Source organism: Eschrichtius robustus, chromosome 4, assembly GCF_028021215.1.
Source record: "Eschrichtius robustus isolate mEscRob2 chromosome 4, mEscRob2.pri, whole genome shotgun sequence".
NCBI classification, from domain to species: domain Eukaryota; kingdom Metazoa; phylum Chordata; class Mammalia; order Artiodactyla; family Eschrichtiidae; genus Eschrichtius; species Eschrichtius robustus.
Genome location: NC_090827.1, coordinates 148,191,560 through 148,207,366, shown reverse-complemented (window position 1 = coordinate 148,207,366; position 15,807 = coordinate 148,191,560). Strand labels below are relative to the sequence as shown.

General features: G+C 54.7%; 1 protein-coding gene across 6 annotated transcripts in view; it reads right to left on the bottom strand.

The window, feature by feature from the left end:
* Positions 1–5,861: 5,861 nt before the first annotated feature.
* KIAA0232 (KIAA0232 ortholog) overlaps positions 5,862–15,807 on the bottom strand; it is an 88,916-nt gene continuing 78,970 nt past the window's right edge. For 2 of the 6 annotated variants that reach the window (XM_068543471.1, XM_068543473.1), the window contains 3 exons: positions 15,235–15,343; positions 10,697–10,794; positions 8,270–8,597 (listed from right to left, as the gene is read on the bottom strand). In XM_068543471.1, the coding sequence (XP_068399572.1) occupies positions 8,418–8,597; positions 10,697–10,794; positions 15,235–15,343 (387 nt within the window). In that variant the 3' untranslated portion in view covers positions 8,270–8,417. The other 4 variants (XM_068543470.1, XM_068543472.1, XR_011073969.1 and 1 more) reach the window with 4 other exon arrangements.

Here is a 15,807-nt window from a genome sequence, read left to right as displayed (position 1 = left end):
CACGCCGTCGGAGCTCCCTGTGCCGGGCCTTGGTCTCCTGTGCTTTCTGTCATCTGCAGCGCACTGGAGAGCGGTCACTGCCAGGAAGGAAACCACGCTGTTCACGGCCAATCTGCAGAGTGACGGGGTGGAAATGGACCCCAGTATGTTTCTTCCAGATGAACCGCGTAACTCATTCCACAGGAAGGGCCGCATGCACGCCCCTGGAGTGTGTGAAATTGACGACTGCACCGCCTTCCTCCCTCTGCCCTGCCCAGGGACATCACATGGCCTTGCCAAGGCCACCCAGCTGTTCAGGGCAGAGCTGGGCCCTGCATGCTTCACCCTGCACCCCTAGCCTGCTGACTTCCGAGGCCCCTGCGTGGGGTGGGGCTAGGGGGCCTCCAGGCAGGGAAATCTGGGGGCAAGATAAGGAAGAGCCAGCCTTCTAAGGAAGGGGGCTGCCTGGGCTAGGGGGGCTTCACCGCTTTCCTTCAAACTGCTGAAAACTTCAGATGGCCAGAGCTCAGGCAGGCTGCAGAGACCCTCCGAAGTTTATCGAGGAGAGATGAAAGAGGAAATTGTGGTATCTTTATCACCAGACAGCTAGGGCTGAGGGAGGCTTACTGGCTTAGAAAAATAAAATTCATACCATTGTTATAAAGCAGAAACTAACACACCACTGTAAAGCAATTATACTCCAATAAAGATGTTAAAAAAAAAAAAATTCATACCAGCATCAGGTTGAGGGCCTGGCACATTAGTAGGCTCTGAACATGTGTTTGTTGAATGAATGAATGTTTCCAAACCCTATTTTTGCAACCAAGGCCCAGAGACCTCCTTTTCTTCCTAATTAGTAGCTTAATGCCAACATGAAGACACGCTGGCCCCCAAAAGGCCCCAAACTGCTGTCCCTACTTCCACGTGACGGCTCAGTAAGGTCAAGGCGTAGACTCCAAGGTTCCACTGCTCGCCAACCTCGTCCAGGTAACAAAACACCCTCCCAGCGCGATGCCGCCAAGCCTGGGAGAAGCGTTTCTGAGCGGGGGACCCGAGTTCAGCATGAGGACGTGACCCAGAGGCTCAGGTCTCCCCACTTCCTCCCAAGCTCAGGAAGGGGAGGCCCGGTGGGGGAGTGGGCCTGGGGAAGTGAGGAGCCCAGAAGGAGACCACCTGAGACCCTACCAACACCTGCTGGCAGAGAGGCCAGGCTCACCCAGCACCCCCGGTAGGGCCTTACTGGGGGGAGGTGGGGCTGCCAGCGGGACTGAGTGCCAGGCAATTTTAGGCTCCCAAGGCTGGGGCATGGAGACAGGCCCAGGTGAGTGTGAGGGGTGGTGACCAGTGCAGGGCAGCGCCGCTGCTAAGAGCCAGGGCCGGCCACTGCGAGTGTGCCTCCTGAAGGGTCCCCAACCTCTCTGAGTAGTCCTGGGGTCTGCGAGCGATCGCTGCAGGCTGCAGTGGCGCCGGGGGCGCACGCGAGCCCAGAGGGGGAGCCGCTGAGGGGGCTGCTCCCTATCGCTGGCTCGCAGCTTCCGGTGTGTGGGAGGACGCCGTGGTCACACCTGACGTCTGTGACCGGCAGGAACTGGGCCCTGATTAGGGCCACAGGAGGTGCCCCCGGGGCTGGGATGAGAAGAGCTGAGAGCCAGGCCCAGAGGGGCCAGGACGTGCTCGAGGCCCTCGGTGAGCCTGGGGTTTTTGGCACAGAGTCCAGGGCCCCTCTTCGGTAAAGGGAGGAAGCGCCCCGAAGCTGGCCTCCCGGCTGAGCCAGCCCAACACCCTGTGCTGTCGCCCTGGGGCTCGCGGCCTGCGGCCTGCGGCCCCCAGGCCTCCGTGTGCCCTCGAGGGGACCCCAGCCCACGGTGCTGCAGTCAGCCCAGGCCTGCTCACCCCGGCTGGCGGTGCTCCTGGCCGGGCCCCCGGACTTCCCGAGCGAGGGGCCGGAGGGGCCGGGCACGTGGCAGGTCTGCTCTGGCCACGGTGGCGGGTCAGAGCAGGAGGTCCTGGCGCGGGCGGGCCTGGTCTCCTCCACCCGTCCCAGACCCGGGCGCGTCCCAGACCCCGCGCGCTGGCTTGGAGACAGAGAGAAGCGCATGCGTGCCAGGGGAGGGGAGGGGAGGCAGCTACACCTGCCCGCCACCAGTCGGCGGAGAGAGGGACCAGCTCAGGGCCACACGGCTGGCCGAGGTCACTTCGCAGCTTCTCAGCTGGGCAACAAGAAGCGGGGAGGAAGGGGCCCTGCTCAGGTAGGCCGGCCTCTTCCTTCGAGAGGCCCAGCGGTCAGCGTGCCGTCCTCTGCCCCCTCCCCAGTCCCCCTCTGCGACCGAGGCTGGGGTTCAGGGGAGCCAGAGCCTGTTGGGATGGCAGGCCAGAGGGTGGGGCCTCCTCTGTCCCTCCCACACAGGCCTCCCCAGCTCTGGGTCCCCAGGACTGTGACATGAAGTGGCCAGCCCAGTGTGAGCTGCAGCCGGCCACGTGCCTGTCCCCCAGGGAGACAAGTGTTGGCCGGGTCCCAGCTGCCACTTTGCCAGAAGGTCAGGGCCCTCCTGCCACCCTGGCTCCGCTCCGATGGGCACACTTGGTTCTGCTGCTGCCCCAGCTCCCGCCAGGAGGGACAGCATGATCTCGTGAGGGTGACAAGGTAGGACTGAGCAGGCCACCTGATGGCCACGTGACCGTGGTGAGCGCCCAGGGGCACAGGCCTCTGCAGGGCCTGACCCTGAGCCCAGGGCTTTGCTGCCACTGGCTGAAGGGAGGGGAGGGGAGGAAGCGAGGGGCAGCCTGCAGAAGCTGTGATCTTCCTGAGTCACAGGGCTGGGCACGGCAGCTTCCGGGAGGAGTCCTGACGCTCACTCTAGCCCGTGCGGCTGCGCTGTTTCATCTTCACAGCCAGCCCTGATGAGAGGTCCTGTCATGATCTCCACTGACAGCCGAGGACACCGGGGCGTGGACACTAGCCCAGGAGCGCACGGCCAGCGGGTGGCAGAGCCAGGACTCCCCCCCTCCCACCCCCGGCATCCTGACTCAGTCTGGACTCCTGGAGATGACGCCCTTACGATTACGTAACTCACGAGGACTAGAAAGAGACGGCGGGGCAGAGGCAGCTGCTCAACATCTCCCCCCGCCCCCCCCACCCCCAGCACACTTTTCATAGTGGCATTTTGGCCAGATGGAGGCTTTGGGATGGGCTCCACCGTTCACGAGGCGTGAGACCTATGCGGGTGGTTAACTTCCCCCCCGTGTATGCTTTCTCACTCGTAAAGTGGGGCAGTCGTACCTAGCCCACGGCGTTGAGAATGAACACCGAAGACCGTCTGCGAGAACGCCCGGCACGTGCTCAGCTGGTCCTGGTGACGCCGACCCCGCTCGCGTGCCAGGAGCTGCTGTCAGCTCACGGAGGGAACTGTCCCTGAGAAATGCTGTTAACTACTCGCCAGCGACGAAAGGCCAGCGGCGGGCTCCGAAGCAGAGGCTCGGGTGCTGGTCTCCGTGCTGGCAAGAGCCCAGCCTGGGAGGCCGTCCACCAGCTGCTCCTGAGAGAAGCCGGGGCGGGGCCCTCCTCCTCCTCCTCCTCCTCCTCCTCGGCCGCTGTGCAGCCGCCAGCCTCCCAGGCCTGCTCACAGCCACTTCACCCACGGGCCCAGGGCCGCCGGGACGGCGTCTGCAGTGGCAGAAGGGGCAAGCCCGGCACCTTAGGGACACCTAAGCAGGGGCCTTCACGGCCCTTCGCTGTTCACTCGGCTGTGACGCCACAGTTCCTGGGGACAGTAACAGGCCAGGGCCCCGCCTCCAGCCGCTGTGCACAGGGCAGCCCCGTTTCAGTCCAGCTCGACACCCCACCCTGCTTCTGCGGGTGAGGGCACTTGTGAGGCAGCTACGCTCGCAGGTCTTCAAAGAGCCACGACGACAGGTGGGGCCAATGGTCGGCGTGGCCACGAGGCGCACACCCGTGCAAGGAGCTGACGGACGGGAGAGGTCCGGGACGCGGCAGCGGAGGGCACACTCCTGTGACGTCTCCTGTCGCGCCCGCACGCGGGGCCGCCCCGCCAGCCTCCGGTCCTGCCTGAGTGCCTCCGGTAGGGCGGCCGGCTGCCACCACACCGCCCAGCGGGGCGCCGCGGCCAGACCAAGGAAGACGGAGTTCGGCCAGTTCAGCCAGCGAGGATGCAGACGCATCCCGGGATGACGCCCACCCGCTGCTCAGCCACGAGCGAAGGCTCGGGGGGCTTGCTGGGCGCGAGGCGCTGCTTTAAGTGCTCAGCCCTGGGGTTCCCTTTACAGATGTCACCTCCAGTCGGGTTGGGGAAGGATTTCACAGACGACGGGACGGTGTCGAGGCGGCCGCTCAGCTAGCTGGGAAAAGTGAAGCTGACTCCTTCAGCTTTGGTCTTTGTCTGCAAGACGCATGCTCCAGAGATCTGCTCTACCTAACGCGGGAGAATATTTTTTTTACTCTTAAGATGGAGAAGGCATTTAAAAACGTGCCTACACATCCCAGCAACCAGAAAGAAACAGATGGGGAGGACACAATTCGAATCCTCCTGTAGAAACCCACCTCTCCTCCGTGCTGACGAAAAGGCAAGTACTCAGCTTACGGATGGTTGAGAAAAAGGATGTCTAAGCTTTCTGAGGTTGACCGCGGGTAACTGAAACCCTGGAAAGTAAAACCATGGTAAGGGTGGGCGGCGGCTGTACATGAATCTATACATGTGATAAAATGGCACAGAATTATACGTACATATTTTATCAACACGTATTTCCTGAGTTTGATATTGTACAGTAGTTATGGAAGATGTAGACATGGGGCAAACAGTGAAGGGTTCATGAGCCCTCTCTGTAGTATCTTTGAAATTTCCTGTGAATCCGTAATTATTTTGAAATAAACTATTTTTAAAAGTCAAAAAAAAAAAAAAAAAAAAAAGGATGTCTAAGCTCATGCACAGGTCTCAAGGACCTTGTGTCGGTGTGACGTGGGCGACACCACCGCACCGGCAGCAGGCATCCCACGGGCTGGAACTGCCCTTCCGCAGCCATCGTCCAAGGAGACCCATGTTTAAGGACGTCCACAGAAATGCTATTTAGAATACTGAACACGAAAGGAACATTCTAAATGTTGATCCACGGACTTCCCTGGTGGCGCAGTGGTTAATAATCCACCTGCCAATGCAGGGGACACGGGTTCGATCCCCGGTCCGGGAAGATCCCACATGCCGCGTAGCAACTAAGCCCGTGCGCCACAACTACTGAGCCTGTGCCCTAGAGCCCACGAGCCACAACTACTGAAGCCCACGTGCTCTAGGGGCCGCGTGCCTCAACTACTGAAGCCCACATGCCTAGAGCCCGTGCTCCACAACGAGAAGCCACCGCAACAAGAAGCCCGCGCACTGCAACAAAGAGTAGCCCCCGCTCACCACAACTAGAGAAAAGCCCCCGCGCAGCAACGAAGACCCAGCGCAGCCAAAAAAAAAAGTTGATCCACAAGGAACCTGTTAAATTCATATAACAGAATCATACAGCTATAAAAATGACGCAGATCTATCATTACTGACATGAAAAGATGTCTGAGAAAAAAACCTATTTCTGAAGTTACAGAAGGGCAAATATAGTACAACCCTTCAATGTAAACTTCTCTCTCTATATATCCATATATACACTCAGCTGTCTAGAATGGTGTTTTGCACAAATGTTAGAAAGCTACCCTCTCAGGGTGATGGAGGTACAGATGAATTTTCCTTTATACTTCTTTAATAATACATTGATTTCTTTCTTACAATGTACAGTGATCATGTTAATATACATACATTGAATTTTTTTTTTTTTTTTCAGAACAGAAAGATTAAGCTTTGTCTACCACCACAAGACAAAAATGGTGTGTTCTTTGCAAGGTTCAGGCAGTAGTTCCTAGGGGTGGGGATGGGGGGGTGTGGACTCTTCTCTCAGCAGGCCCCACCCATTTTCTTCTCCAGCAAAGCAGACGCCAGCACTTTCTGCAACGCGTATAGGAAGAGCTAAATAACCTTCTTCTGGGATGATGTGACCTGGGCACACATAATTAAGAGGAGGCTGGGGTTCTTTATAAAAGAATCTTTGCTACGATAAATAAAGACAACCAACTTTTTTTTAGATCTTTTATTTGGTGTTAACTCCACAAGAAAACAAAAAACCAGTTACTCTGGTGTACGCGAAATCAGAACAATACAACCACGGGGAAAAAAATAGCCCAGGAATGGAAAACTGATACTTCAGTGCTATGGATATGCAATGCGCTTCATACCACAGTGCGTTTCAGCGTTTTGCCAACTTTTTAAAAAATGCTTTTTCTTTGTGATCATCCATTTACAAAACTGAAAACCACAGTTTCAGCTCTGTCGCTGAAAGCCTCTGGGCTTCAGCCAGTTAGCTATGAAAACAAATAAATACATAATCTGTTAATCCCCTTGCCCGCTTATAATCCATTCCCATTCCCCCGTGGAAGGTGCAATGTCTTCCCACTAGCGTGTAAGGAAGTCTACACCTTGACCACCTGGAGCCCTTTCGTGATAAAAAGCAGCTGTCCAAAATCAACTGAGCTAAAGGTTGTGTCTGAAATATATTTATTTGGTCTCGGCTACATAAGCAACGATCTCTAGGATGATCGTCACTGTAGTGATTTTAGGAATTTACAACTTCCAATTCTTTTTTGCCTTTGATGTTAAATTATATTTCAGTGCAGATGCTAATCAATTTTTAGGAAGCTCTGGAAGAAAGAAAAATACATATAACCTTATAAAGTCTGTAAATAAATAACAGCAACATAAAACCTTACACGCGCACACACGCACACACACACAAACCCACTTTAAAGTGTCAAAGATGTGCTGTATAAAAACAAACCCTGACATGTGGTGAGACCAAACCCAACGGCCCATCAGGTTTCCCACAGTGAGGACAGACAGCGCCGGGGATGACTCCACAGCCCTGGATGGAGTTGTCTGTGTCATCAATTAAGAAAAAGGCAACAAAACCCAATGCTCGAAGCAAATCATGTATTTCTCAGCCAGTTCAGCTCCCAGCTAGTAAATTATGTGTTTACTGCCTGCCAAAATAGTGGTGAAGGTGTCTCACCCATATTAGACTTCCTGATGTTAGACATGCTAAATTGATGTCACACATTGTTTTTTTTAAAAAAAAAACAAACAAACAATGAGTTGGTTAAAAAAGAAAAACTATTTTAAACGTTTAGGTTTTGCAAATGTTGCTCCTTCTAACTTCAACCTGTTGCATGGCAGTGTGAAAGCTCAAGGAAGCGACCGTCACGAATGGACGGGACTGGATGAGAGGGACTGACCCCTGGGTTCCCAAGTGACACGGGAAAGCGGGTCCCATGAAGCAATCACACAGGTATGGGAGAAATCAGTACTCTACCCTCCGACCCGCCACACACAGAACTTGCCCAGAACATTCTCTCAAACACAAAATGAGATCTAAGCTATACTAAGTCACAGCCACAACAGCAGCCAGCTGTAGCAGCCAAGGTCTCTTTGGGGTGCTGGGATGGCCTTTATTGCGTGCCAAACGTTTACAGTCTCAAGTTCTGGGGGCTTCGATTCAGTATCGGTCACCAGAAAAATCTCATCTGCAACTAAGGTCCTCATCGAGTACTGTAAGACTCACCGCAAATAACCCTGAGCGGTGCCTGGGGGAAATGTAACTGCAGCGTTAAGAGCAGGTCGGGGGTGCGCTCTCACCCCGCTTGGCCTCAAACGCTACCCCGTACCTCAAAGCCTTGGCTGCCTCAGGTGGCAAGAAAGTCACAAACCATGGTATTGTCCGTGATACTCTAGGGGGAAAATCCTAAGAGAGAAAACACAGTATTTTGTAAGTCTCTAAAAGCACACCCTTGTGGTTCCTACTTTAAATGTACATGAGATTTTACTGAATGAAGACCGGGGATGAGTCACCCGTGCTGCCCTCTTGCCTTCAGAAAGGCACTGATCCACCGCAGGGTAAGTATTCATATCCCAGTTCTTAGAGGACAAAGCCTAAATGTTCCAAAGCTAAAGTCTCTGGATAGCGGAGGTGGTTGCTGACACTGCGACGCTAGTAAGGTGACAGTGATGTGACTGCAGCTGGGAGGAAGGCGCTGCAGTGAAGGTGCAACAGGCAGTGATGCTTCTAAGACGAGCACATGCACACCCATTCTTGGTAGGACAACACATCTAGTCTATTTCAAATAGCCAAGAATTTAACAGCTTGAAAAAAAAAAATCTTCAACAGGATAGCTGTCCTCAACTCTAAAATAAGCAAGAAGAGAAAGATAATTACTGATCTGAACCAGTTAATTGAAGAAGAAACCTTAGAAACCTAAGTTGTTGTTTTAGATGAACAGGCCTCACAAAAGGGTACTTTTCGCTCACATATCAATTTTTAAAAATAATTTGTACTACTCTGCAGGTTTAGAGATGAGTTCGAGAAAAGAGCTCCTCCTCCCTGGGCTCCACCCACGCGCCTCCACCTTCCGAGCCCGTGTCCTCCGAGGCGGAGCTGGCACTGGAGTACATCTTTCTGCGGAAGCCGTTTGATTTTGCTCCAGAATTTCTCTCTCCTGTGCACCTTGCTTCATAAACAGAAGACACCTAAGATGAAAGGAACAATTTTCAACAGGTCAAAAGCCAGATATTTTTTCAAAAGGGCTATGTGAGACACTCTATGTATGCAGAGATTAAGAAACAAATTGTTGATGTTTTCCAGTGGAGAGTTACAAAAATCTAAAGAGTTTTCCTGTTTGAAAGCAAAACAAACAAGCTTTCCTCCCTGATCTATACACGATCTCAAACCCTAATTCTCCATGTTCAGCCCCTTGGACAAAACGCTGCCGACGTCAGGGCTGGGTGGAAACGAGTCTTTGAGCGGGGGCTCCACCGGGAGGACGGCACGGCCTCGCCCTGCTGGGGCTCACGTTCCAGGGGAGAGGGCAGCAAGCAGCCCGACCAGCACAGCTTCCTGGCTTCCTGCTGCGCTGACCAGCTGGGGATGCGGCCGACGGGGCTCTCCAGGTAGGAGCGGGGCGGGGGGGGGGGCGGGGTGGTTCTTCTGAGGAGGGGCATCCTCGCCCAAAGGCCAAGAAGCAAGCTGCGCCACAGAAACAGCCGGAGCTGGCTTGGGACTTCGGGGCTGTGCTTCTGAATTGGGGGTCCATAGGCATATGGTACCTTTTGGGGATACTTCTGGCTGTGTGGGACTCTCCCCCACCCACAAGATGGTTAGCATCTCTGGCCCTCAGGACACCAAGTGCAAGTGGCAGTCCCTCCCCAGTCATAATACCTGGTGGTGCTTCCCTGCACAGTAATTAGCAACGTCACCCTCCCCGCAGCAGTGACCAGGAATTCTTCCCCCTCCCCAAAGTGACGAGCAACGCCTCCCTAGTCACCCACAGTGAATAACAGTAAATAACAGTAAATCCCCCAAGTGAATCCCCACAGTGAATAACAGTAAATCCCCCAAGCAGCCGCCCCCACCCCCCCCCCACCATTTCCAGATGGCAGTACTGTCCCTGCTTGAGAGCCCCGGAGGAAGGAGGACAGAAAGACCACCACACTCCTGCGGGGGGTGGGGCAGAGGACGCGGGATCAGAGAGGCAGGCGAGGGCAAACACACACGGCCTGGCAGGGAGTGCGCGAGGGCGAGAGGCCATGGCGCTCGGCAGCGGGAGTCAGACTCAGGGCTGAGGGTCATGGCTCAGGTATGCACTTAGGCTGTGGCTGTGCAGATACACGTTCTGAATCTTTACGGGCCTTTAGTTTTCTCTTCCGCAAAATAACAGCACCTACCTCCCGGGGCGGCTGTGAGACTAAACGAAGTAACCCTCGCGAGGCTGTCCTGCCTCACGGTGTGGGGAGAAGACTGGGGAGGGAAAGGTGGAAGCAGGAAGGCCAAGGCGAAGCCCACGGCGAAGCCCACGGCAAACCCCACGGCAGCGGTCCGCAGGGGGTGGTGATGCGGAGGAAGCGTGAATGATGGAGCCGGCTGAGAGGTGGGTGGTCAGGACGGGCACACAGACTGCGTGTGTAGGTGAGAGAAAGAGGAACGAAGAACGAGTTCTGGGTCTGGGGACTGACGCTGGGGGGGTGGAACATCCACGGAGATGGAGAGACGCTGGGGGACGCCCCCAAACGTCTGCCTTGATGGGTTCGGTCTGACAGGTCCACGGACACCAAGACCACAGGGCGCTTTGGGAGCAATTTCTCACGAGACTTCAACTGACAATGACAATCACACTGAGAAGCCACAGAAGCTCCCTTCGACTCATTCACCTGCCTGCCTCCCCGGGCGAGGCACAGGCCCTGTCCCTGCCCCCGGGAGCTCACAGGCCGGTTGCGGGGCGGGCGAGCAGAAAGTGCAGTCGGCTGAGGGGCAGGAATGAGCACCGGAAGGGCTCCCTTGTGGTGAACACTTTGATGGGGAAAAGGGCGCCCACCCAAGGAGTTTAAGGGGAGTGACAGGGTCAGATCTGCATGGAGAAACTCCCTCTGGCGGCAGTGTGACGGACAGACTGTACGGAGAGAGGGAAGCCTTGGCAGTAAGTGGGAGGTGATGCAGACCAAAGGGCCACAGACGAGAAAGGCCACATCCACAGAGCTTGGTGACGGGGAAAGGCAGTCACAGGGCTCCCAGACTTTGGGGGTTGTGGTGGCCATTTGTAAGTTAATAATAAGGAGGAGGACAGTCCACTTACCCTATTAAAATCTAACAGACGCTCTTCATTACTGGGCATTTCTTTAACATCTGGATATTCTTCTATACCATTCTCTCCCTTGGCATTTGTATAACATTCTTAATCATTTTGAATGGAGAAGGGAAAAGAGGGAAAGGGGGGGAAATTTCATTAGGACACAGTTAAACGGAACATACATTCTTGTTTCATTTTTCAATGAAAAGTCAGATCAATTAGGTCTACAGCCCTTTGGAGATTTTAAGAAGTCACTAAAAGCAGACATGTTCAGCATCAGCCGGATAGGTGTGTACGAGGAAAATGTTAGGCCAATTTAAAAACTCTTCTAACAAATTGTTCATAGAGTTAAAACAAAAAAACAAAAAACAAAAACACAGGCCAGCATAATCATACATTCTTGTTATCCCACCACGAGACACTCATTCAACAAATACGTACTCACACCTCTAAGCGACAGGCCCTGGGAACACAGGATAAAAAGACCAGCCAGGTCCGAGCTCTCAAGCGCGTACGTGGCGTGGAGGGGGACAGATGATGCACCACGCGTATGTTCACAGAACGAGTGAGCAAAGGGATCTCAGACAAGAGGGGGCGCAACGGAGAAGACAAAGCAGGGCAACATCCTCTGTTCTTCCTCAGCTCAGCAGCAAACTAAGCCACCTGTGGAACAGGGCGGAGGAAGGGGGCTAGCGTTCCGACTGGGTACGCGGCTCTCGGGAGGGGACAGGACTGTGAGCTGGAATTGGAAGGAAGCAGGTAGATCACTTAGTCTGATGCTCCTCAGCCCTGCCTTCGCATTCAAACCACCTGGGGAGCTTTAAGAAAAGTCTGGAAGCCCAGGCCCGCACCTGAGATTCTGACTGACTTGGTCTGGGTATGAGCACTTTCTGAGAAGCTCCCAGGTGAGTCTGGAGCACAGCCAGGGCCGACGCCCACCGGCCTTAACCTAGACCGGCCCCCCAATCACCTTAACTCCATGGAAAGGGTGTCAGCATTCCAGCAGTTACTGCGAGGTGCTTGATGAGCTGGCACGCCACCCCACGCATCACAGCAGCGGCAGGGCCAGCTCGATGACCATGGGCCCTCCTGCCATCATCGCGGGCGGGCAGGCCTGGGCCCTGCTTGGCCTCCCACAAAAGGCTGTACTCTCCGTGACCTTTAGTTCTGACAGCCTCAGGCCCTCACACTTACTAGTGTAGGTTCATGAAAAAACCCAGGCTCTGGGATTAGACAGACGTCAGTTGATTCCTCATGATGCTACTTACTTGTGATGTAACTTGGAGCAAATTATTGAACCTCTTGGAGCCCCAGTTCTCTCATCTCTAAAACAGGATCACCATTGGCCCTCACAGATTTCTGTGCAAGTTCAGAGATCACCTGTGTGCAGCCTCAAGTTCGGGCTGGCACACTAACACCTTCCACAGCCGCTACTAACGAAAGCCCTGGGCTTGGGGCCGGCCCGCCGCAGGACAGCTGGGGAGGACGCCCTGCTCTCCCATGAGGCAGGGGACCCCTCACCCTCACCCATTCTGGGCCGTCATCTTTTTCTCAGCTCGCCTACCAAGCTCTCATCATCCCCGCGCCCCACCGCGTTTGGTCACCACTCGTACGAGGTGGGGAAGGTAACCATTTCCTTGGCTCGGATATGCCCACAGATGGAGCGGATCCCCCCCACTATTACCTATACTGTTTCCCTGCAGGGCTCTCGCTTTAAGACTCAAATAACACAAACACTTTTCTAAGTGAGCTTTCCAAATGTTCTGAATCCAGTGTATGACCTCTGGAGATGGACGCGTGGGACAGACGTGTGGGACAGACTGTGGCACACAGTCTGCAAGGCCCTTGTGGTCGGACTCCCTGCTGCCCACCTGACCTGCCCCTCCCCCGCCAGCCCCACGTGCCAGGCACACAGGGGCCACAGCGCGTGCACTCCTGCTCCTGCCTGGACCTTGCCCCAGCCGTCAGGCGCTTGTGTCCTGATTCCCTCAGGTCCTGCTCAGAGGTGAGCTGATGAGGAGGGCATGGACGACGGCTCTGCGTCCCCAGCCCCTAGAACAGTGCCTGGCATGAGGCAAGCGTGCACGAAATATGTGCGGAGTGGGTGTGTGTGTGGGCACACAGCAGGGCGGGGGCTGGGCCTTCGTGCCGACGGGCCCCTCGCTGCCCCTGCTCCGGGGCCACACTGCCTCCTCCTCCTTTGGGGCCTCCATCTCCTGACTCACAGGAAAAAGGGACAATCCTCCTTGCCCTCCTTCCCAGGGAGGCTGGAGCTCCCAGGTCAGACTCAGAGCTGCACAGGCTTCTCAGTAATCATCAGCGACGTCAGAGGCTTCAGGAGCGGGGACGAGCGTCGGCAGTCACGGCTGCTGAGTGGGTGAGAAGGCCGCCTGCTTCCCGGCTAAGCTTCTCCTGAGACTATGCCCCCACCCCACAGGCTGAAAGCACCACACTTCATGACGGCAACCGTGCAAGGATTTAACTCACGGTCGTTGAGTTCAAGGTCATTCGAAAACCTGGTCACCACACTTATCCACTGAGAGTTTCCCTGCACGCCACTCCACAATTTATAAAAAGCTGAATGGACTGATGACCACATACAGCACCTACAAGGCACTGTACAGATAACCACGGACCTGGAGCTGAGAGCTGAAGCGCATTCCTCACTAACAACAGAAAACCGGACGGAGGCTGCGGAGACAGCCCGCGACACAGTGACGGAGCACCAACTCAGTGTGCTCGGAAGTCACCCCAAGCCGTCCCCCACCCCGGCCCTGCCTGCTCTGCCACCGCGTCCCTCCTTCCCTCTGGGTCCTTCCTGCGTGTGGGTGTCCTCTTGTTGCACTGCTCCAGGGTCCCCGGCCCTCCCCACCTGCACTCCCATTAACTGCAGTTGGGACTCACTCAGCCAGTGCACCGGACTGGACTGAGGTCAAGGTCCGGTTTGCACTCCTATCACCCTGGTGTCTCCGGGGCACCAAGTGCAGACAGCTGCTGTGGACAGCAAGCTTCTGGATTCAAGCCTGAGCTGCATGACTAGTGCCTGATTCTGGGCATTCAACCGGAGACTTAGCTTCCTCATCTGAAAACCAGGCTTTCACGGGGTTTGTATAAAAGACTGAAAGCACCTCGTAAATCATGAAGAGCAACCCAAATACTAGCTAATGATGGAGGAACAGGCCTTTAATAAATGCTGTTATATAAAAAAGATGCTGAAAATAAAGACTCTGCCCTACGCTCCCCTTATGACCCTTTGGGAAGGAGGAAGGCAGGGCTGGGGAAGCCGTTTCTTGTGCCCACAGAACAGAGAGAAGCAAACAATCCCAGCCTTCCCCCCAGTCGGCTGAGGCCAGGCTGCGAGGGCAGGCCAGCGCAGGCGTCTGGAGCCCCCAGCGTGTGCAAGGCCCCGCGGGCAGTCAGGAACGTCACTGCTCCAGGTTAACTACACATGAGCTGGGGAGACGACACACACGCGAACATGCAAATACTAAGGAGACTGACCTGCCCCCAGGGCTCTGACCGGAGAGACCGTTGATGAAGTGCTGCAGCTGACAGCCCAGGGGACCACGGCGGTCTGCACAAGCTCAGAGTCTTGAGCTGACCACTCGGTCTGCCTCCTTAGTTCTCACTTCTCCCAACATTTCAGATCAGGATCTTTTTATAGCTTCTGAGTATGTCCACCTGGGAGGCTCACAGACTAAAATCATCTTCACCAAATCTGCTACTGCTCCGATGTCCCTCTCTACCCGGTCTCCCCTAACTCCCTCCTGCTGTTCACTACTCACAGAAAGTCACTCAGCAAACTCCGGCATCCTCCACAAAACCTCTCGATGCTGTTCTCTATGCCCCCACGAGTGCCTCAGTCCAGGCCTTTATCCTGTCACACCCAGATCACTGCAAGAGCCTAAGAACCCCAGCAGGGGCTCTTCAGTTTTTCAATTCCTTCCCCACTCCGTTCTGCTGCTAGAACTGTTTTAAAAAACACACCTGACCTGATACCCTCCAACGTGAACTCCTTTAAGTGGCCCTCTCCTCCTGCCTGTTCAACTCCGCCTAACTCAGCGGAGCTCCCGAACCTCCGCGCCAACTCACCGCCCCATCCCCGCCCCCCGCCTCTCTCCAGCCTCAGCTACGACCCAGCTGGGCCCAGTGGGTCCCTGTCCCCCGGCCCGACTTGCTGCAGACCCTCGGGCTTGGCTCAGGCCGCTCCTGTCACGGGGACTACCTCTCCCCAGCCCTCCCACCGGGGCCCTTCCTGCAGCCCCCCCCCAGCCGAGGACTCCCCGCTCCACCTCGCACGGGGAGCAGGCACGGAGCCGTCAGGGCCGGTGCTGCCCCTGTGCATTTCCACGCCCCGCCCCGCCAGGCTGTGATGGGCGTTAGAGCAGGGTCCAGTCCTCGTGCATCTCTGCGCCCCCAGTGCCTGACAAACGCTGGCCACACAGAATGTTTTTGGACTGATTTTTACAGCAAAAGAATTTACTGCTCTTAATGAATTAGAAGTCTGAGTGGATGAATGAATGACCTAATGCAGGTCTTCTTACCTTCACATTCTGAGGCAGGAAAAAGAGGAGAGTACAAGGCTTTTTCCCACCAGGTCTGTTTTTCTTGACTTCTATTTATTCCTTGTACATCAGTGTTCAATACAGGAAACTGTTTAGATTAAACCAAATATAGACAAAGTTCACAAACTTCCAAAATAAAGGGGAAAAAATTCAAGCGTTATTAACTGGGGACTACAAACCCAGGATTTTTTAACTGGTGAGGGTTTTTTTGGTTTTTTGTTTTTACCGTTCTCGACAAAGTGAATACAAAAAGCCAACGTGTTCATAGCATATAAAGGAAGTTTTTCTTAAAAAGCACTTATATTGGAAATGGAATAAAAAGTCTTTTTAAAAAACACAACAAAACTCTGACAAGGCAAAAACATAAGGAAACAGCCTCAAATAAGGCAAATTTTTAGATTCTGGAAGTACAGAGATAACAGGGTGGCTCGTGTGAGGTGCTCGAGAGAAAGTAAGGAGGACCCTCTTCTCCTTCACACACTCAGGCAGGAGGGCGTCAAAGAAGAAATGGGACAGAGGAAGTTTTATAGGCAAAGTTACCAACCTAATGTC